The 20,882-nt window shown below is 44.6% G+C and overlaps 1 protein-coding gene and 1 pseudogene across 2 annotated transcripts in view; one reads left to right on the forward strand and one right to left on the reverse strand.

Annotated features, from left to right (window-relative positions):
• Positions 1-5,662, forward strand: part of akna (AT-hook transcription factor) — a 53,356-nt gene extending 47,694 nt beyond the window's left edge. The window contains exon 22 of the mRNA XM_084139996.1: positions 1,464-5,662. Within this exon, the coding sequence (XP_083996122.1) occupies positions 1,464-1,743 (280 nt within the window). The 3' untranslated portion in view covers positions 1,744-5,662. The remainder of the gene's footprint in view (positions 1-1,463) is intronic.
• Positions 5,663-8,895: 3,233 nt separating this feature from the next.
• LOC311099423 (syntaxin-binding protein 1-like) overlaps positions 8,896-20,882 on the reverse strand; it is a 23,900-nt pseudogene continuing 11,913 nt past the window's right edge. Inside the window, exons 4-18 of the transcript in view lie at positions 20,721-20,799; positions 18,574-18,677; positions 16,442-16,590; positions 15,808-15,892; positions 15,309-15,439; positions 14,560-14,667; positions 14,296-14,359; positions 14,118-14,183; positions 13,946-14,026; positions 13,203-13,341; positions 12,371-12,480; positions 11,615-11,716; positions 11,386-11,471; positions 10,284-10,438; positions 8,896-9,057 (exon numbers count right to left, since the gene is read on the reverse strand). The product of the transcript in view is annotated as a syntaxin-binding protein 1-like (transcript). The remainder of the gene's footprint in view (positions 9,058-10,283; positions 10,439-11,385; positions 11,472-11,614; positions 11,717-12,370; positions 12,481-13,202; positions 13,342-13,945; positions 14,027-14,117; positions 14,184-14,295; positions 14,360-14,559; positions 14,668-15,308; positions 15,440-15,807; positions 15,893-16,441; positions 16,591-18,573; positions 18,678-20,720; positions 20,800-20,882) is intronic.

A 20,882-nucleotide genomic window follows, 5' to 3' on the forward strand; every position in this document is an offset into this window, starting at 1 on the left:
AGTATTAGGTAGCATTGCCTTTAAATTGTTTAACTTGGGTCAAACGTTTCGGGTAGCCTTCCACAAGCTTCCCACAATAAGTTGGGTGAATTTTGGCCCATTCCTCCTGACAGAGCTGGTGTAACTGAGTCAGGTTTGTAGGCCTCCTTGCTCAGGTCAGGGCTTTGTGATGGCCAATCCAATACCTTGACATTGTTGTCCTTAAGCCATTTTTCCACAACTTTGGAAGTATGCTTGGGGTCATTGTCCATTTGGAAGACCCATTTGCAACCAAACTTTCACTTCCTGACTGATGTCTTGAGATGTTGCACCAGTCCCTCCTGTGCACCAGTCCCTCCTGCAGCAAAGCACCCCCACAGCATGATGTTGCCACCCCCGTGCTTCACGGTTGGGGGTGTTCTTCGGCTTGCAAGCATTCCCCTTTTTCCTCCAAACATAACGATGGTCATTATGGCCAAACAGTTCTGTTTTTGTTTTATCAGACCAGATTAAATTTTTCCAAAAAGTACGATCTTTGTCCCCATGTGCAGTTGCAAACTGTAGTCTGGCTTTTTTATGGCGGTTTTGGAGCAGTGGCTTCTTCCTTGCTGAGCGGCCTTTCAGGTTATGTCGATATAGGACTCGTTTTACTGTGGATATAGATACTTTTGTACCTGTTTCCTCCAGCATCTTCACATGGTTCTTTACTGTTGTTCTGGGATTGATTTGCACTTTTTGCACCAAAGTACGTTAATCTCTAGGAGACAGAACGCGTCTCCTTCCTGAGTGGTATGACGGCTGCGTGGTCCCATGGTGTTTATACTTGCGTACTATTGTTTGTACAGATGAACGTGGTACCTTCAGGCATTTGGAAATTGCTCCCAAGGATGAACCAGACATTTCTGAGGTCTTGGCTGATTTCTTTTGATTTTCCCATGATGTCAAGTTTGAAAGTAGGCCTTGAAATACATCCACAGGTACACCTCCAATTGACTCAAATTATGTCAATTAGCCTATCAGAAGCTTCTAAAGCCATGATGTCCTAACCGTCTTGCCAAAACTATAGTTTGTTAACAAGAAATTTGTGGAGTGGTTGAAAAACAAGTTTTAATGACTCCAACCTAAGTGTATGTAAACTTCCGACTTCAACTGTATAGTGTAGAGAATCATTGTACCATCTAAACAGCTGTGAAATATATTTTCAATAACCCAAAATATTGTATCTTCAGCTGTTTGAAGCTGGTGTACAAAACTGAAAATAAAAGACACAAAAACAAAACTTAAGAACTGGAAGCATAGAAATAGCGCACATAGAACATATCTACTGCATCTTAGACTTGCTTTTAATGAGAATGAAAGACCTATAATGCACATTTCTATGTGAAATTTGGTCAGGTCGCCCAAAAAGTGACATATTGCAGCTGACTAGTAAGTGTAGTTAGAAGGGCTGTTGTTGTTATATTTACCTGGCCTGTTCCCTGCAGGTACTACTCCAGCCCTGTGATAAATGTAGCTCCATCCCACCCCCAGCCCATCTACGTGTCTCTGGGTGGGGGTGTGGCCACTGGGGTTAGGGGTCATCATGAGCAGGTCAGAGGTGGAGCTGGCCGTTCCCTGTCTGCTGACCAGCGCTCTCTGAGCAGCTCTCTGAACCATGCCATCGAGGCGGCCAGGGGGATGAGGGAGTCTTCCCGACGCATGGCCCGCTCCATCGCAACCGGACTGCACCACCAGGAGACGCTGTCACAGTCCTGCATGTACTGATGGACCAGACCAGACACACACACCAGGGTTGGATTCATTAGTGTACACTGTAGCAAAATGTTTTGCAATTTAAAAGGAAAACAAGAGTTTCTTATTGGAGAAGTTCAGGTACTGGTAGTCCCGCCCCATTTCCCTGGCAAGTCTTTGGACCAACCACTCTGTACTGACACGGAGGTCTCTAAATGTGAAGATATTGTACTGTGCACTTAATATTTAGTTTATTTAGTATAACAGTTTGGTATTTGGGGTAACATGAAGCAAGTGCCTGGGTATGGATACTAGGGCCTCAAGCCAGTCATTCAGCTGCAGGCTTCTTGATAGCAGGGAGTGAGGAATGACAGACCCTTAACATCAGTATTTGATCATCACCCAGTGGCTCAGCACTGATAGTAAACCAGGGTCTACAAACTGTACTTTATACAGGTTACTACAGGTTACAGTTTACTTTATACAGTACATGTTATAGCTTTAGATGAAAGGTGGAGTGGCTATATTGCAATCTCAGGTATCATATAGAAACAACAGTTGTGGGATCTGGCAGCTTAAGTGTAGCAGAGGTGGACCACACTGAATCCACAAGTTCATATCTTACTCATAAAATGCACTAGAATCTGCATATTAATGATTTACGTTTTGAAATAACGGACATATGCACATGTTTGTTTAGTTTGCTATGAAACCTGGAATTAGTTTTGGACATTAGTTTTGTTACATTTGTACAATGGATGTGAGACAATTGCTGCTATGGATCTTCAGACGAAGAGAGGACATATTCACACATTGATGTGTTTAGTTTTTTACCCTAAGTTATTGATTCTAAATCAGGGTTCCCCAACTGGCGGCCGGCGGGCCGGTTTCATTTGCCCCGCCCTTCCATGCATAATAGAGAGACACGTGATCCTATACAAATGTAAGCAAGGTTTGAAATGATTATGTTTTAGTCAAACATATCTGTTTCAATTTGCAGTTTACAAATTATTTGGAATTATGTTCCTGCACCCCGACCATTCGCTCAACAAAAAATCGGCTGAATCTAGTTGATGATCCCTGTTCAAAATGGTTTGTTTAGGTTTTATTCTTAATCATTTGTGTAATAATTAGTTAATAAGGTTAGTAATTGGTCGTGCTGTAGTTGTACCCGCCAGGAAAATATTTTATCAGAAAAATAAGCTAATTTTTATAGATGGTCTTAATAGAGTTTGTGTTGAACACAAAAATATGACTTTTTAGAAATACAAATTTCTAGGATTTCAGAAATGCAGGTTTAAAAAAATCTAGATCCTGATATCTTTTGTACTATGATTGATTATCAAATGATTTTTTTAAACAAATATTTTGCAGCAAAATATTTTTATTTCCGCTTTGAAGCCAAATAAATGTTGATGTTGAAACAACTAATAGTTGTTACTAAGTAAGGCTGACTAAAAGTTGTTATTAAGTAAGGCTGATGTCGGTTATAACCAGATTGTTACTCTTGGCCATGAACTGCAGGTATGGATAAGTCACTTGGAGGTCACACTGTTAGAGGCCTGTCGAGTTGTTACAACACAGAGTTTCTCTGCACAAAAATAATAACAAAAGCGTTGTGGAGACACTACACAATGGTTGTATACATTTGTATCACAGCCATTGTGTAAAATGTGTTGTAGATCAGTCGTACAACCTGGGTGTGTATGGGGCCAGAGATCTTCTTCAGGGTCTTACTGCACAATGTGAACTGTGAGCCTGAAAATGAGAGGGTTAACTCACTGATACACCACAGTAAAGAATGGCATAATTGCAACACCTTTGAGTACCTTACAATGTAGCTAAGAATGTGCAGAGTCTTTCTCCTTGTAATGGAAGCCAATTTATTAGACAGCCTTGGTACATTGGTACACATGATGTATACTTTTGTTTGTGCTTTAACACTCGCAAACATAGAATCCCAATGAGTTAAACAGGTTTAGGAAAGACTTAAGTTTCATTTATTAAGATTTTTTATCTCTGATAAATAACTTTTGATATACATTAATTGAATAGACAGAGACCCTATACAACAGCAACTGATAATAGGAAACAATTCAAATTAAATTAAGCGTTTGCATCACAGATAACGCATAATGCAATATACAACCTGTTTGGCCAGGAAAGAGAAAGGAAAAAATTAGAAATAAAACGTTGAAATATTGGTGTTACATTTTCTTTGCAAAGCCATTCGCCATTGGAAGAGTTAACATTGCACCAGAAGAGAGAAACTAATGGACAGATAAACAAAATATAGATATTAGTTATTTTCCCAGTTGACCACTACAGCTACAGCTAAAACAAACACATGGCTTCACGTTCGCATTTTCTAAAGGAAATCTTTTACTACTTCACAGTCAGAAACATCACCAGTCAACAGTGAGACACTAAACATCAACATATGGTATATACACAACACACTACTCAGTGCATGACCCGGTTAAACATTTTGTTACCCGCCAATGATAAGACTTACACTGAGTGTACAAAGCATTAGGAACACCGGCTCTTTTCCATGACATAGACTGACCAGGTGAATCCAGGTGAAAGCTATGATCCCTCATTGATGTCACCTGTTAAATCCACTTCAATCAGTGTAGATGAAGGGAAGGAGACAAGTTAAAGACGGATTTTTAATGCTTGAGACAATTGAGACATGGATTGTGTATGTCTGCCATTCAGAGGGTGAATGGGCAAGACAGAAGATTTAAGTGCCTTTGAACAGGGTATGGTAGTAGGTGCCAGGCGCACCGGTTTGAGTGTGTCAAGAACTGCAAGGCTTCAGGGTTTTTTACACTCAACAGTTTCCCGTGTGTATCAAGAATGGTCCACCACCCAAAAGGACATCCAGCCAACTTGACACAACTGTGGGAAGCATTGGAGTCAACATGGGCCAGCATCCCTGTGGAACGCTTTCGACAATGACTCTGTACCGGTACCCCCTGTATATAGCCTCCCAACTGTTATGTTATTTTACTGCTGCTCTTTAATTATTTGAATTTTATTTTATTTTTTTACTTAACACTTTTTTTCCCCTGCATTGTTGGTTAAGGGCTTGTAAGTAAGCATTTCACTGTAAGGTCTACACCTGTTGTATTCGGCGCATGTGGCAAATAAAATTCGATTTGATTTGTAGAGTCCATGCGCTGACGAATTGAGGCTGTTCTGAGGGCAAAAGGGGGTGCAACTCAATATTAGGAAGGCATTCCTAATGTTTTGTGCACTCAGTGTATAATGTGACAGGATACAATATTGAAATACAAGCGGCCCTTTATGATTATTCTGTAAACATCTGCAAGCAATGGCCTTTATGACACTAAAACGTGAAATCTCTCCAGAGAAAAGGGAAAAGGATGTGGCGACTAAATACGTCCAGTCTTATGGCTGGAGGAGGGATGCTTCTACCATTCTGTAGCTATTTACACAGCCCTGTTTCGCTCTATCCACAGACCTTGGGTCAGTCTAGCTGTTTGTCACTGTCTTACTCACAGACATCACTGTGATTGAATTATTTCTCGGTTTGCTTGGTCTCGGTATTGCCACACTAAAGGATATACAGTAACAGTCCACACAATGTTCAGCATGCTACTGATGCAAACATCTTGACCAGCTAGGATTCTCCCCCCTAACAGGACAGGGATGAGTTATATTGCATGTTGAGTGATATGATTTTACTGCATTGACCTTTCTAGTGCCAACCAACTATAGTAAGGCATCCCTCCTCCACCCACTATCAATACAAATCACACCAATAAGATAAACAGGGAACAAACAGAGAAAACCTCTACCTTTTACACTTTCTAGCAGGTTTCATAGCATACAATATTACATTTGGTACTTTCAGTTTCAAATGGCCTTAGTTGATATTTAAACCTTTTTAAAATACTTTTCGTTATTTGCATCCATTGTAAAACATGAGAATACTTGCAACATGATTTGGATCTGTTTAAACATATATTTTTTAAATCAATGCTGTCATTGTTTTGTTTTCTTCTTCTCGAGCAAGATACAAACAGAATGAATGTAGGATCTGGGGAGAGTGACTGGGGGAGGTTAAGGTGAGAAGACAGGAAGGAGATAGATAGATAGGGCTGGGCAATTTTAGCTCGCCGGTTCCTCGTCTGGTTTGTTCATGGTCTTGAGCTGTTCCAGGAGGGCGGTGGGGGTGAAGACGTGGGTCGATCCTAGAGAGGTGGACAGATACGCAGCAGAGGACACACACAGACAGAGCATGGTATTAGAGCTGCCCAAACCTAAGTTCGCTAGGAAAATGTGTTTTCAGCTCTTGCTATGAATGCTTCGACGAAAGCACCTTATTCTTGAGAAAAAAATGTTGGAAATAAGATAAACATAAGTACAATCAGAAAACTTGAAATCATAGTCAATAGCCAGCATTTAAAGAATGTATTGGTTATCATTATAGGTTATCATACGATGTGTGGGCTATTCACACGTTTTAGAGATCTAAGATGATTGGTGACTTGTGATCTAGTGCCTGCCAAAAATGCACAAAATTGTATGTCACATGCAATTGGATCACTTGTGATTGGACAGTGATGTACTGACATCACAGAGCTGGCTTCTGTGAGCTGCAAATCACTGGTGGTAGGTACCCTGTGACCACACCTATTGGAGGGAGCTGTGAATCAGGTGTAAGCGTGTGCATGTGACCTAAGAAGCTTTTATCGCAGTGCATGCAAACATCAGTCTAATAGCAATATGAAAAATCGGGTGAAGGCCCTGCAAAAAAAGCCAAAATCAGATTTCTGTCCAGCCATTCTCTGATTGGATGACATCAGGGAAGTAATTGTGCCTATGCTTGTGAATAAAAATGTGAAATTAAAGGCTAAACATAACAGCACCACCAAAATATGAATGAGCTGACTTTTTCATAGCTGAAGACACATTTCGGACACAGTATAACTCAGGAGGTATAGGAGTGGAGTAAACCAAACCTTTGTCCATATAGTTTGTCACTAAGTCGTTAAATGTGTCGATGGCTTACCCTCCATCTTGGACAAACCAAGGCTTTCATTCATAAAGCGAACCTCTGGACCAAGATTTTGATTTACTCCTCACACCTACTAAGCAGTTGTATTGGTAGTATTGTTATTCTTCATCTGTTTGTTTCTGAAACAAAGCTGCATGTTTCTGTCATTTTGGCTCACTAAGGAAGACACTTAGGTTTATCTGTGCTAGGTAGAATTCAATTAAAGCTCAGTAAATCTGATTGCTAATGCCAGTTAGGCCTTTCTAGCTGTGACATTGGCAGCCAATCAGGAGGGCTGGTTTATCCCATCATCAATAGGCAGAGACAGGAGAGGAAGAGGCGAGTCCATCTTAAGTTGGGTCACCATGGTGATGCATGGTGATGCAGGCATCTTGGGTGTAAGGGAGGGTGGAGTGGGGTGTGGGTGAGCACTAGTCACAGATCAACTTTGGACTGGTGCCTGGTTCTCTACTGTCTCTCAGTGTCTGAAACACACAGCTTTGCAGGGCTCTGGCCAGAAACACAACACAGTGAGCCACATTGCTCCCCAACACCCACTACATGGGTAGGATTATAACTAAATACCAGACAACAGAAACAAACAGTTTTTTGAGTAAATAATCAATGGACATTTTGTTCAGGAAGTGTTGAATGTGGCAGTATGTGGTAAAGCGTCCATACTGCGCATGGTGATTGATACTTACTAAATCAATACCAAAACCCAAAGTTGTTTGAAAAAGATATAGCTTAAGCAGATAAGCAAGAATGAGATGGATGCCCTTTAATGTTGTGTTCAGGGAAACTCACTCAGACGGCAATTTAACAAATTGTGCAGAAAATCACCAACTTACTTGCAATTAGACAAAATCCCCAAATTAGGCAGTGATGCGGTAATTGCTAATATTTGAAAAATATACCTTAACATAACTACACTATGTGCTTTTATAATCCTGTCTCTGTGTACCAAAACCCATATTGGTCTGCTATTGGTCGACCATGCTGTATGGGCCAGATATGGTGTCGCTAAAGGGACAATAAGGAACTATATGGGGAAGAAAGTGAGGGGGAAATGGTGGTCCTCTGTAGCTCAATTGGTAGAGCATGGCGCTTGTAATGCCAGGGTAGTGGGTTCGATCCCTGGGACCACCCATACGTAAAAATGTATGCACGCATGACTGTAAGTCGCTTTGGATAAAAGCGTCTGCTAAATCGCATATTATTATTATTATTATTATAAATGGTGAAGGTATACGTGTCGCATCTTTTCTAGGTGCTAAAGCATATCGAGTGAACATCGCTACATTCCCAGTGTCAGTGTCTGCAGAGAAGCACTGTTTCCGAGCGAGCAGAAATAGCAGTAGGGAGCTGAAGTTTATTCTTTGACCGAATGGTGTGGAGACTAACATTAGTGTTCTCTGGAGATGACTCCTGGGCCATGTAAGCATGCATGTGATGTCTGGTGGACTCAGAGAGCGTGCGTTGGAGGAGATGTGTAGGAAGTTGAAAGATTGGGAGCAACAAATAAATCTTAAGAAAAAAAAGAAAGCCAACATCAACTCAAGGACCTATCCTGAAAGAAACCATTAAATCAAGGTGATTGTCTTGGATGAGTTAATTACAAAAAATGATTAGACAGTAATAATAAAGGAATAAAGATGGATCTCGGGGGTAGATTAAATCTGCGCCAAAAAATGATACATTCTGGGAAGCAGGTTATGAAACAGTCTGAGAGTGGCGATTTAATCCACCCAGCTGAGATGATGTGGGGGTGAAGGGGGGGGCGGCAGCAGGGATGGGGTCAGGACGCCTGTAGCATGGCCAGCTCAAACAGGCTTCACGTCCTGAAGGCCCAACAGACAGATACAGCAACACATGCCCATTCTATCTGTCAGCATGACAAGGCCAATCACTATTGGCTGTGAGGGTCACCAATCACACAATATCACACAGTATTACGCTGTGATTGGGTGTTGGCCTGCAGGAGGTGGAGCCTGAGGTGACTGGGCCATGCAGTGAGCCAGGGGCCAGACGGCCATCCCTGAGGGGGTGGGGGTGAATTTAAAGCAGTACTGAGTGTAGTAAGAGGAGTACGGAGGGAAAGAAAGCCCTTGTGCTGTGGGCGTTCAGAAAGGGCTTCTTTGCGCGGCTGCCTTTACTTTGTCAGAGTGTGATTTCTCTCTCCCTCCCTCCCTCTCTCTGTCTGTCTCACTCGTCTGAGCCTGCGTCTGGCTCCTCAAAGGACACCCTAGTGGACTCTCGGAAGTCAGGGTGCTGCAGGTCCGTTAAGAATTTGATGGGGGTGATGGTGTGGGTGGAACCTGTGGAGGAACAGAGGGCGCTTCACGCTCCATTCTCTTCACATGCCACGCCCCCCATGCCACTTTCTCTCTTCTGACACTTTCTCTGCCATCTCGAAAAGAAGGTGATAAACACGCCACTGCACAGCACCACCCACATACTGTGCACACGCACACTCACACTCACACACACGCAAACACACGGACATGAAACCCAGACGCACAGAAGAAGACAGGACGTAGCTGCAATTCAAAGACAACAGTGTTTTAGACAGAACAAGACTGAATCCAAAAGCAAAAGCATAGCACAGCAAAAACAACAGACAAGACGCAGTCCCTCCCTTAGGACAAGGACTGGCTGACTAGACAGAAAACAGTCAATAAACAGGGAACACACGTCACCCAAAAGGGGTTTACACATATCACAGGTGGTATCTTAGAGAAGAACATAACAGATCCTTAAGTAAGTCTAGCATTAACAGAATGAGTGTTGATCGCTTCAACAGGCAAACTAGGGTCATGACATAAGCTTACTTAATGAATCTTTACTGACTGGGATTCATGGTGTGGGTGTATGGGAGTAAGGGAGTTAATTGAGGTGAAATATGTTGGTGTGTGGATGAGTCAGAGTTTTAATGAAGTGCAGTCGGCGCTCAAAAGAGAGAAAGATTATCCGGAGACTTCTCTGCTTCGTCCTTCTTCAATCATCTGTGGTCAACATAGTGGGAACAGAATACAGCTGCATTGGCACTGATGATGGCAGACACATTGGCATTTGTGTCCTGCTATGCTGACCACAATGAATGGGGACCAATAACAGAATTAGCCAGTGTACGAGAGTCAGTCAGTTAGAGAAGTACGCCCATTTCCCAATCTACGTCCTATCCCCCATCTCTAGGCACTTTATGTAGATCCTGAAAATAATTGGGTAGGTATAAGCCATTCCACCTAGCCTATCAGAGGAGTTGTTGGACATATTACCTATCCAGACTGTTCAGACCTACAACAAGTGCCCATAGGGAGGAGCTATATGTCCATTCGAAATGAGTCTGCATTCTTGCATAAATTAAAGGCAACTGTGTGTTAATGTACCAGTAAAATCAGTCTATGACTCTAAGTCTATGTAAGTGTATTTTCTCTTTGGACTGTTCTAATGTCACACTCCCTATGGGGTAGTCCCCCCCCCTACCGCCACTTGTATCCCCCCTCGGCCTGCACCCAGTGGCGCCCCCCGGTGTCAGACTCACCAATGATGGCCTCCCACTTCCCGTTGGCCTGCGTGACCTCGTATGCAGAGCGCATCTCGCTGAAGGATGCGCCTCCGATGATGAAGACCATGACGCGCGGCCCGGTGCGATACTCGCCTGGGGTCTTATTCTTGTGCCAGTGGCCATACCGGGCACTGCCAGGAACGGAGAAGCACAATCACAAGGGTGGCATATCACAGTGTTACTCTTTTTCACTATTTCACCACTGCTGTACTGAAGAAATAATGTGTCTATCTAACTAGGAAGAGAGGTAGTGGGCAGAGAGATAGGGTCTTTCTCTATGTGGAGACAACTAGCTACATAACATATCAGCAAACCATATCATATGATACAGCAATCTGATGAACCACTGCGTAGTCAATGATGTGACACACAACCATGGGTTGATCAATGTAACGTCTATAATGTAGTCGGTCTGGAATGCGACCAGTGTGTGTGAGCGTGTGTTTTGCTGTGTCATGGCTGTGCAAGGCGTCTAGTGAAATGTGCTCATCTAACCGAGCCTGCCTGTCGATTCTCAGAGCTTCTTTCCCAGTGAGTCAATAACATTGGAGCAGGGGGATGAATGATGGTTGGAAGTGGCTCACATTCTCAGCAGCACAGATCCCATGTCAAAGCAATACACACACAATGAAGGTCTAGAGGGGGAAGGGATATGCAGGGGTCAATGTGTCAGCACTCTCTCATCATTCCCCAGTGCACACACACCCACCACTGTGGTAGTAGTGTGAAGGTTAGATACCTTGACTATGTCCCAAATGGCACTCTCTTCCCTATATTGTGCACTACTTTTGACCAGAGCCCTCTGTTGCAGTACTGTATGTTTGATTGAATGCACAGCCCTCTGGTTGTCCCTTCTCCGTAACAGAATATTTGTTTGGCCTTTTCTCCTGTTTGTCACTGCTTAGTCCCGCCCTTTCTCTGTTCTACAGCCAATCAGAGTATTAATCTCCCCTCTCCCTCAGAGCCCAAATAACTATTGATCTATGACCCTCCTTGCTTTGTAATCTCGATAGCGCTACTACACTGCAATACATTCCGGTGTGTGGGTATGCGTGTTAGTGTATGTGTGTGTGTGTACCTGACTGCAGTGCTGCTGAAGGAGGCAGAGGAGCGGGTAGAGATGTAGGGGTAGTGCTTGGTGTCCAGCTTATCTTCAATCACATCCTGCAGGGATGACAAGGAGAAAGGCAGAATGAGAGTATGGTCAGCAAATATAATACACATTAAAGACAACTGGGATGGCTTGAAACACACACACACACACACACACAAATAGGCAGAGACTATGCGTTTGTCCCGTAACTGACCTCCATGATGTCCTTGACCAGTGGTGTCCAGCGGGACAGCTGATAGGTCTGCTCACTCACACGTTCCTTCCTGTCCAGCTTCTTCCCCCTGCGGAGGGTGGACTAGAGGAGGGAGGAGGAGCATGGGGTGAAAAATAACAAAGGGGGACAGTTAAATTTATGCAAGTATCAATCCGATTGAAGTGTTTAATTGAAACCCATATGAAAGGAATAATATGGTAGGAACAGAAGAGAACGAGGGACAGAGAGAGAGAGAGACAGAGAGAGAGAGAGAGAGGGTGAGAGAGAGAGAGAGAGAGAGACAGACAGAGAGAGAGAGAGACAGAGAGAGAGAGAGACAGAGAGAGAGAGACAGAGAGAGAGAGACAGAGAGAGAGAGAGGGTGAGAGAGAGAGACAGAGAGAGAGAGAGACAGAGAGAGAGAGAGACAGAGAGAGAGAGAGAGAGAGAGAGAGAGAGAGACAGAGAGAGAGAGAGAGAGAGACAGAGAGAGAGAGAGAGAGAGAGGGTGAGAGAGAGAGAGAGAGAGAGAGAGAGAGAGAGAGAAAAGAAAGTGGGTCAGGTGACAGAGAGAGAAACAGAGAGGGCGAGAGAGATATAGAGAGAGTATGGGCATGAGAGAGAAAGAGAGTTTGTAGCAGGTGTTGAAAAGGTGGCGGTGCATCTGTGTCCTTGACTACAGCTGCAGGGGGGACAGAAGAGGAGGCTGGCCAGACACGAAGTGGCCAACAACAGGAAGTAGGAGTGCTGACTCACGTCTGTGATGATGGGCACACCCAGGTGGGCCATGTTGGTGATGATTTCACTGTCCTCAGGAGGGATCTGGGCGTGCTGGATGAGCTTGTTCAGGTTCTCCTCCGTGATGCCTACCCAATCAGCACACCACAGGTTGTTAAGCTCTTATAGGTTAACTTTAAGCCTAATTTATACCCTATGTATGTACGCAATGTAAGAAAGCAATTAGCTACACAAAATGGCGATCCTGCGTAGTTGGATGAGTTACAAATTGCGTCGCTGCACACTACTGCCATTTTGCACAGCTTGCGTTGCGTATGTAAATAGGGTATAAAATAGGCTTTAGGAATAAACTGGGAAAACTGATCCTAGATCAGCTCTTAGAGTTAGGGTTGTGCTTGAGGTTAGGGTTGAACCAAGATGTAGATATGAAGCTAGGGTTAGGTTTGTGGTTGAGGCTAGGGTTAGGGTTGAACTGGGATGTGGACATGAAGCTAGGGTTAGGGTTATGGAGGGTTGTGGTTGAGGCTAGGGTTAGGGTTGTGGTTGAGGCTAGGGTTAGGGTTGAACTGGGATGTGGACATGAAGCTAGGGTTAGGGTTATGGAGGGTTGTGGTTGAGGCTAGGGTTAGGGTGTGGTTGAGGCTAGGGTTAGGGTTGAACTGGGATGTGGACATGAAGCTAGGGTTAGAGTTAGGGTTGTGATTGAGGGTTAGGTTTGAAGCAGGATGTGGATATGAAGCTAGCGTTAGGGTTAAGGTTGTGGTTTAGGGTTAGGGTTGAACTGGGATGTGGACATGAAGCTAGGGTTAGGGTAAATGTTAGGGTTAAAGGTCAAGCGTCTCAGTTTCACCGTTCTTGAGGAAGATGTAGAGGAGGATGATGCGGATCTTGTCGTGGGTGGTGACGTTAGCGTCCAGCAGGATGGGCACAATGGCCCTCATGGGGTCCTTGATCTTCTCCCCCTCAGCGTCTGTACCCATGGCCAGGTCCTACATGCCACACAGACAGGAGATTAGCGATACATCCCAAATAGCACCCTATTCCCTATATAGTGCGCTATACTGTATAAGTATTTAAGTAAGTGGCCGTGCGAGTCAGAACGGTAGATGTGTTGGGTTAAATGCAGAAAACAAATTTCGGTTGAATGCATTCAGTTGTGCAACTGACTAAGTATCCCCTTTCCCGTTCCCAATAGCGTGCTTCTGTAGCATGAGGCAGCTTGATGTAAAAGAGTACACCCCTGGACTGGACGCTAGTCTATCGCAGGGTCGTACCCCCAATCTATCTCCTTAATGCTGAGTGCCAAACAGAGACGCATCGAGTTATAGTGCCCTGGAATGAGCCTCTTCTCTCATCCTCTCTGTCCCTTGCAATGCCTCCTCTCTCCATCCCCTCCCACCTCTTCCCCTCCATCCCTTCCTCCCCTCCTCTCTCCATCCCCTCCCACCTCTTCCCCTCCATCCCTTCCTCCCCTCCTCTCTCCATCCCCTCCCACCTCTTCCCCTCCTTCCCTTCCTCCCCTCCTCTCTCCATCCCCTCCCACCTCTTCCCCTCCATCCCTTCCTCCCCTCCTCCCTCCATCCTCTCCTTTACCTGCTCCACACGACACAACTTGTCCACTGTGCCCTGGTAGTGCTTCATGCAGTCCTCGGCCAGCTGCAGGTGAGTGGAGTACTGAGACACACAGTGAGACAGGGTCAGTAGACACACACACATGTCATGTGCACACACACGCACACAAACACACACTAACACACACACTAACCTTGCTCAGCTCCTTCTGGTACTGGGGCATCTTCTTCAGCATCTGAGAGAGGTCCCTCATGGTGGTCTGTTGGAATACACAACATGGTCACGTTCTCTCTCCACTCAGCCATAGAAACGTACTGACAAAGAGCATTACCAGACAGGGAGGCTTTCTGAAAGCATCCCTCCCTCCATACCTTCTCTCCAGCAGTGTTCATCCTCTTGCTAGCAGAGAAGTCCTTCAGTTGGCGTGTCACCTCCCTGATGGCAGTTAGAGAAGATTGATAGAGATAGCATAAGAGAACTAGTGAGTAGTAGAGCTCGACGTTGTTAGGACTTTATTGAGTCCATACCAACCAGTGGCAGTGATATGGATGAGCGATGTGATTGGCAGACAGAGAGAGAGAGAGAGAGAGAGAGAGAGAGAGAGAGAGAGAGAGAGAAACGGGTGTTTGACTTACGTGGACACCTCAGCGATATGTTTGTGTCTGAGCCCCACCCACAGGTCATCGTCCTCGTGCAGCAGGACCTCCTTCTGAGAAGTGTCTCCCATCCCAGGGGAATCATATCTGATACAGACAGACAGACAGACAGACAGACAAATGGACAGTCAGACAGATAGACAGGGGGAGAGAAACATAGACGGGGAAATAATTAGACAGGTAGATAGACAGAGACAGGAAGATAGACGGAGACAGGGAGAGAGGCAAAGATTATCTGGGTCCAAACAGGCAAAAGCACTCGTATATATTACAGTAATCAACATTGCATTACATCAGCAGCCAGCAACAACATTATGTGTTACTTTTCTACACTACACTATATAGAAACTCCAGCACATAGAATTTCCAGCACCGCCAAGAATTTCAACACAAGACCAAACAGAATCCAGGCTAAATTGCAAAGCTATTCTTCGAACCTGGCACAGATGCCTGAGCCCTGAATGTGAGTGTGTGTGGGAAAAGTACTCTGATCGAAGTCTCTAGCGATCTAAAACACCATAGATGATGACCTTGTAGTGACAGATTCTGTGGCCGCTACAGCTGCCCTACCTGAACTGAATATGTTCTTCTATTTACAGTAGTTACACCTAAACCTTAGCAGCTAGCTAGGCCTCAGCCTGTCTCTTTCCTCGGAGACTGCTGAAGTGAGGGATGTGAATGCAGAGTCACACACACACAGTGGAAGACGCACATACACACACACGTACCTGTAGACGTCGTTTTCGATGGGCAGCAGGTCGTAGCCCATAGCCTGGAAGGTGAGCTCGTGCAGGACGGGGGAGACGGGGTCAAAAGCCCTGTCCAGGATTATCAGCTGAGAACGAGCCTTATCGGGACCCTGCAGAGAGAGAAGGATAGAGACAAGAAAGGAATGGAGAGGAGAGATGGAGGGGAAGACGGGTAGAGGAGAGAGGTGCAGATTTACACTGTGTCCTGATAGCTCCTACATCAAATATGTATACAGTAATATAAATATGTTTAATTTATAACACACTTTCATTGAAAGACAATTGCAAAGTGCTACAGTGAGTGCAAGGTGTGATCTTTTGTAGTATGCTGGTTGTTTAAAGTAGCACACGGTAACAGTACATTTCAGTTTAATATCTTCTATGTTCTCATATTTTCACTGCTAAAACATTTCCTTCTACTTCTGTAATCTAATAAACACTCCCCCCTCATCCTTCCCTCCTTCCATCCCTCCCTCACCTCTCCCATGGTGGGGTCATCAGCCTTGTAGGCGTCCAGTTTGTCCTGCAACAGCTGGGCCAGGGTGGCATTGTCTTTGTACTCCCTGAGAGAGAGAGAGTGAGAGAGAGCGAGAGAGAGAGAGAGAGAGCGAGAGAGAGAGAGAGAGAGAGAGAGAGAGAGAGAGAGAGAGAGCGAGAGAGAGAGAGAGAGCGAGAGAGAGAGCGAGAGAGAGAGCGAGAGAGAGAGCGAGAGAGCGAGAGAGAGAGAGAGAGAGAGAGACAGAGACAGAGACAGAGAGAGAGAGAGAGAGAGAGAGAGAGACAGAGACAGAGAGAGAGAGAGAGAGAGAGAGAGAGAGAGAGAGACAGAGAGAGTGAGAGAGAGAGAGAGAGAGAGAGAGAGAGAGAGAGAGAGAGAGATGGGATCTAACAATATTTCTATCCCATTTACTGAACATATTTGCCCTGACCCCCCTGTCAATGAGGTTGCATCCCAAATGGTACCCTAGTCCCTATATAGTGTACTACTTAGTGTACTACCTTTGACCCGTTCCCAGTAGTACACTATATAGGGAATAGAGTGCCATTTGGGACACAGTGATATTGCTGTTCCTAATGTCCCCATTATCTGAGATGCGCCCCCTGTGGCTCACCCTCGGTATCTGACAGCTGGGTACTCCTTCAGGGTGGCACACAGGGTGGCAAGCTGGTCTGCCAGCCTCTCCATCACTGGGTTCTTCAGCTGGGTCTTATGGGGGCTGTAGAAACTTTGGAAGGCATCCGGGTTGTCCAGAGAGTACACCTGCACACACATTTCATGAATCAAATGTTATTTGTAAGCAGAGCTAACAGTGACAAATAAAATCCCCCCTACACAGAAGGAAGAAGCCTTGAGAGGACCCAGTTATATGAGAGAGATCCCACAGTATATATGTTCGGTAATACTTTAACTGTACATAATACCCATGTGGCTCAGTAGGTAGAGCATGGCACTTGCAACACCAGGGTTGTGGGTTTGATTCCCACGGGGGACCAGTATGAAAATGTATGCACTCACTACTGTAAGTCGCTCTGGATAAGAGTGTCTACTAAAATGTAATCATACAGCATACATAACACATATGTAAGCATATCATAAACATGACATTATAGCTATATTTGGTTCAAAATTCTGGGGTAAGGCACATGCTCTCTGGATGGTGATAATGAACTGAAGGACACACGGCAGTGTGCACCCTATATTCTATAAGTAATAATTCAATAGCAACAGAGCATAGCTCTGGGCACACTAGCATAGTATGTTCTATCTAGGTTTCCTGTTTTGCACTGGTTGGTTGTTTCTGAGGGCAAACTGGTTGGTTGTTTCTGAGGGCAAACTCAGGCCTCCTGGCTGCTGTATGTGTGTATGATATGCAGAGTGACAGTGACGTGACAGTTGCCTTTCCTTCCTGTATGTGTGTATGATATGCAGAGTGACAGTGACGTGACAGTGGCCTTTCCTTCCTTTATGTGTGTATGATATGCAGAGTGACAGTGCCGTGACTGTGGCCTTTCCGTCCTGTATGTGGGTATGATATGCAGAGTGACAGTGCCGTGACTGTGGCCTTTCCTTCCTGTATGTGTGTATGATATGCAGAGTGACAGTGCCGTGACTGTGGCCTTTCCTTCCTGTATGTGTGTATGATATGCAGAGTGACAGTGCCGTGACTGTGCCCTTTCCTTCCTGTATGTGTGTAGGATATGCAGTGTGACAGTGGCGTGACTGTGGCCTTTCCTTACAAAGCCTTATGTTTGGAGCAAATCCAACGCAACAAATCACTGAGTACCACTCTTCATATTTTCAAGCATGGTGGTGGCTGCATCCTGTTATGGGTATGCTAGTCATCGGCAAGGGCATTTTTTATATAAAAAGAAACGGAATGCACAGGCAAAATCCTAGAGGAAAACCTGGTTCAGTCTGCTTTCAGACACTGGGAGACAAATAGATACTGGGAGAGTTGCTTACCAAGACGACGTTGAATGTTCCTGAGTGGCCTGAAAATCTATGGTAAGACTTGAACATTTCTAAAACATGTTTTCACTTTGTCATTATGGGGGTCATTATGGGGTATTGTGTGTAGATAGATGGGTAAGAATTTTTTTTTTCTCATAAATGTTGAATTCAGGCTGTAACACAGCAAAATGTGGAATAAGTCAAGGGATACTTATTATACTTGCTGAGGGCACTGTAGGTACCTGGGTGGATGGGTTTGTCTTTCTCTCCTCTGCCTCCCTCCCTTTTTCTTTGTATCCCTGTGTCCTTTCCTTGCTCTCTCTCCATATATTTATATCTCTGATTCTCTTCGCTGACATCCCTCCATCCCTATTTCTGTATGTCTTCTCTTCTATCCGACCCTCTCTCCTCACCTTCAGCATTTCACAATTTCTCTCCCCATCCTACCGTTCTCCATCTCAATCGATTTCAAAAAATTGTATTTGTTACATACACAGTTTACAAAAGATATAAAAGGTGCAGTGAAATACTTACGTGCTAGCTCAGCTCCCTCAACATTGCAGTACAATAATCAATATAAATAATAATAAGCAGCATAAAATAACAGGTAGTTAGTAGAAGGTAATATGCATAGTAGTAGTAAACTGATATGTACATAACTCTCTGGCTATTCTAGGATTCCTCTATCGCTGGATCTTTCCCTCTGGCTCTTCCTGGATCGCTCAATCTCCCGCCATCTCTATATCTCCCTGCCTCCCTCCCTCTGTTTCTCTCCCTCCCTCCGTTTGGTACCTGTGATTCATAGGGCAGGAAGGCGATGTTGATCTCAGTCAGGGTCTTGATGGATTTGGAGGCGCGGCTCTTCACTACCTCGTTGAACAGTGGGTCTGGGCAGGCTGAAACATGGAGAGGTTGATGTGAGTGTGAGTGGTGGCTCAGTTGGTAGAGCATGCATGGCACTTACAACATCAGGATTGTGGGTTCAATTCCTGCTGGGGCCACACATACAGTGAGGGGGAAAATGATTTGATCCCCTGCTGATTTTGTACGTTTGCCCACTGACAAAGAAATGATCAGTCTATCATTTTAATGGTAGGTTTATTTGAACAGTGAGAGACAGAATAACAACAACAAAATCCAGAAAAACGCATGTCAAAAATGTTATAAATTGATTTGCATTTTAATGAGGGAAATAAGTATTTGACCCCCTCTCAATCAGAAAGATTTCTGGCTCCCAGGTGTCTTTTATACAGGTAATGAGTTGAGATTAGGAGCACAATCTTAAAGGGAGTGCTCCTAATCTCAGTTTGTTACCTATATAAAAGACACCTGTCCACAGAAGCAATCAATCAATCAGATTCCAAACTCTCCACCATGGCCAAGACCAAAGAGCTCTCCAAGGATGTCAGGGACAAGATTGTAGACCTACACAAGGCTGGAATGGGCTACAAGACCATCGCCAAGCAGCTTGGTGAGACTGTGACAACAGTTGGTGTGATTATTCGCAAATGGAAGAAACACAAAATAAATGTCAATCTCCCTCAGCCTGGGGCTCCATGCAAGATCTCACCTCGTGGAGTTGCAATGATCATGAGAACGGTGAGGAATCAGCCCAGAACTACACGGGAGGATCTTGTCAATGATCTCAAGGCAGCTGGGACCATAGTCACCAAGAAAACAATTGGTAACACACTACGCCGTGAAGGACTGAAATCCTGCAGCGCCTGCAAGGATCCCCTGCTCAAGAAAGCACATATACAGGCCCGTCTGAAGTTTGCCAATGAACATCTGAATGATTCAGAGGAGAACTGGGTGAAAGTGTTGTGGTCAGATGAGACCAAAATCGAGCTCTTTGGCATCAACTCAACTCGCCGTATTTGGAGGAGGAGGAATGCTGCCTATGACCCCAAGAACACCACCTCCACCGTCAAACATGGAGGTGGAAACATTATGCTTTGTGGGTGTTTTTCTGCTAAGGGGACAGGACAACTTCACCGCATCAAAGGGACAATGGACGGGGCCATGTACCGTCAAATCTTGGGTGAGAACCTCCTTCCCTCAGCCAGGGCTTTGAAAATGGGTCGTGGATGGGTATTCCAGCATGACAATGACCCAAAACACACAGCCAAGGCCACAAAGGAGTGGCTCAAGAAGAAGAACATTAAGGTCCTGGAGTGGCCTAGCCAGTCTCCAGACCTTAATCCCATAGATAATCTGTGGAGGGAGCTGAAGGTTCGAGTTGCCAAACGTCAGCCTCGAAACCTTAAAGACTTGGAGAAGATCTGCAAAGAGGAGTGGGACAAAATCTCTCCTGAGATGTGTGCAAACCTGGTGGCCAACTACAAGAAACGTCTGACCTCTGTGATTGCCAGTTTTGCCACCAAGTACTAAGTCATGTTTTGCAGAGGGGTCAAATACTTATTTCCCTCATTAAAATGCAAAATCAATTCATAACATTTTTGACATGCGTTTTTCTGGATTTTTGTTGTTGTTATTCTGTCTCTCACTGTTCAAATAAACCTACCATTAAAATTATAGATTGATCATGTCTTTGTCAGTGGGCAAACGTACAAAATCAGCAGGGGATCAAATACTTTTTTCCCTCACTGTATGACAATATATGCACACACTACCGTAGGATGCTTCGGATAAAAGCATATTAAAAGATGGGCCGGTATATTAATAACCCTTGTTTCAAAGGATGATGATGCTGAAAACTCTGAGCTCTATTTTGGGTGTCTAGATCAACTCTGGTTTTGTAATAAAAAATGTGTTTTCTTTTGTTGCACATTATTCCTTCCATGAAGCCCTTTTACCAACATCACAGCCCTCTCCACTAAGAATGAATGGCTGAGGTCGCATTAATGTCCATTGAGCTGTGTAGTGAATCCGCACAGCACTTGAGGTGTAGAGGAAAGGCTCCTCAGGGAGCAACTCACAGTCAGTGAAGAAGACGTGGGCTGCTTTGTATTTGGCTGAATGGGGGTCTTTGAAGTCTCCAATTAGGGTCTGCACAGACTGGAGAGAGAAGGACACAAGAGAGTAAAATGTCTGTGTGTGTGTGTGTGTGTGTGTGTGGATGTGTTTAACTATTCTTGTGG

The sequence above is a fragment of the Coregonus lavaretus genome (assembly GCF_964263955.1).
Source record: "Coregonus lavaretus genome assembly, chromosome: 24".
In the NCBI taxonomy this organism is placed as follows: domain Eukaryota; kingdom Metazoa; phylum Chordata; class Actinopteri; order Salmoniformes; family Salmonidae; genus Coregonus; species Coregonus lavaretus.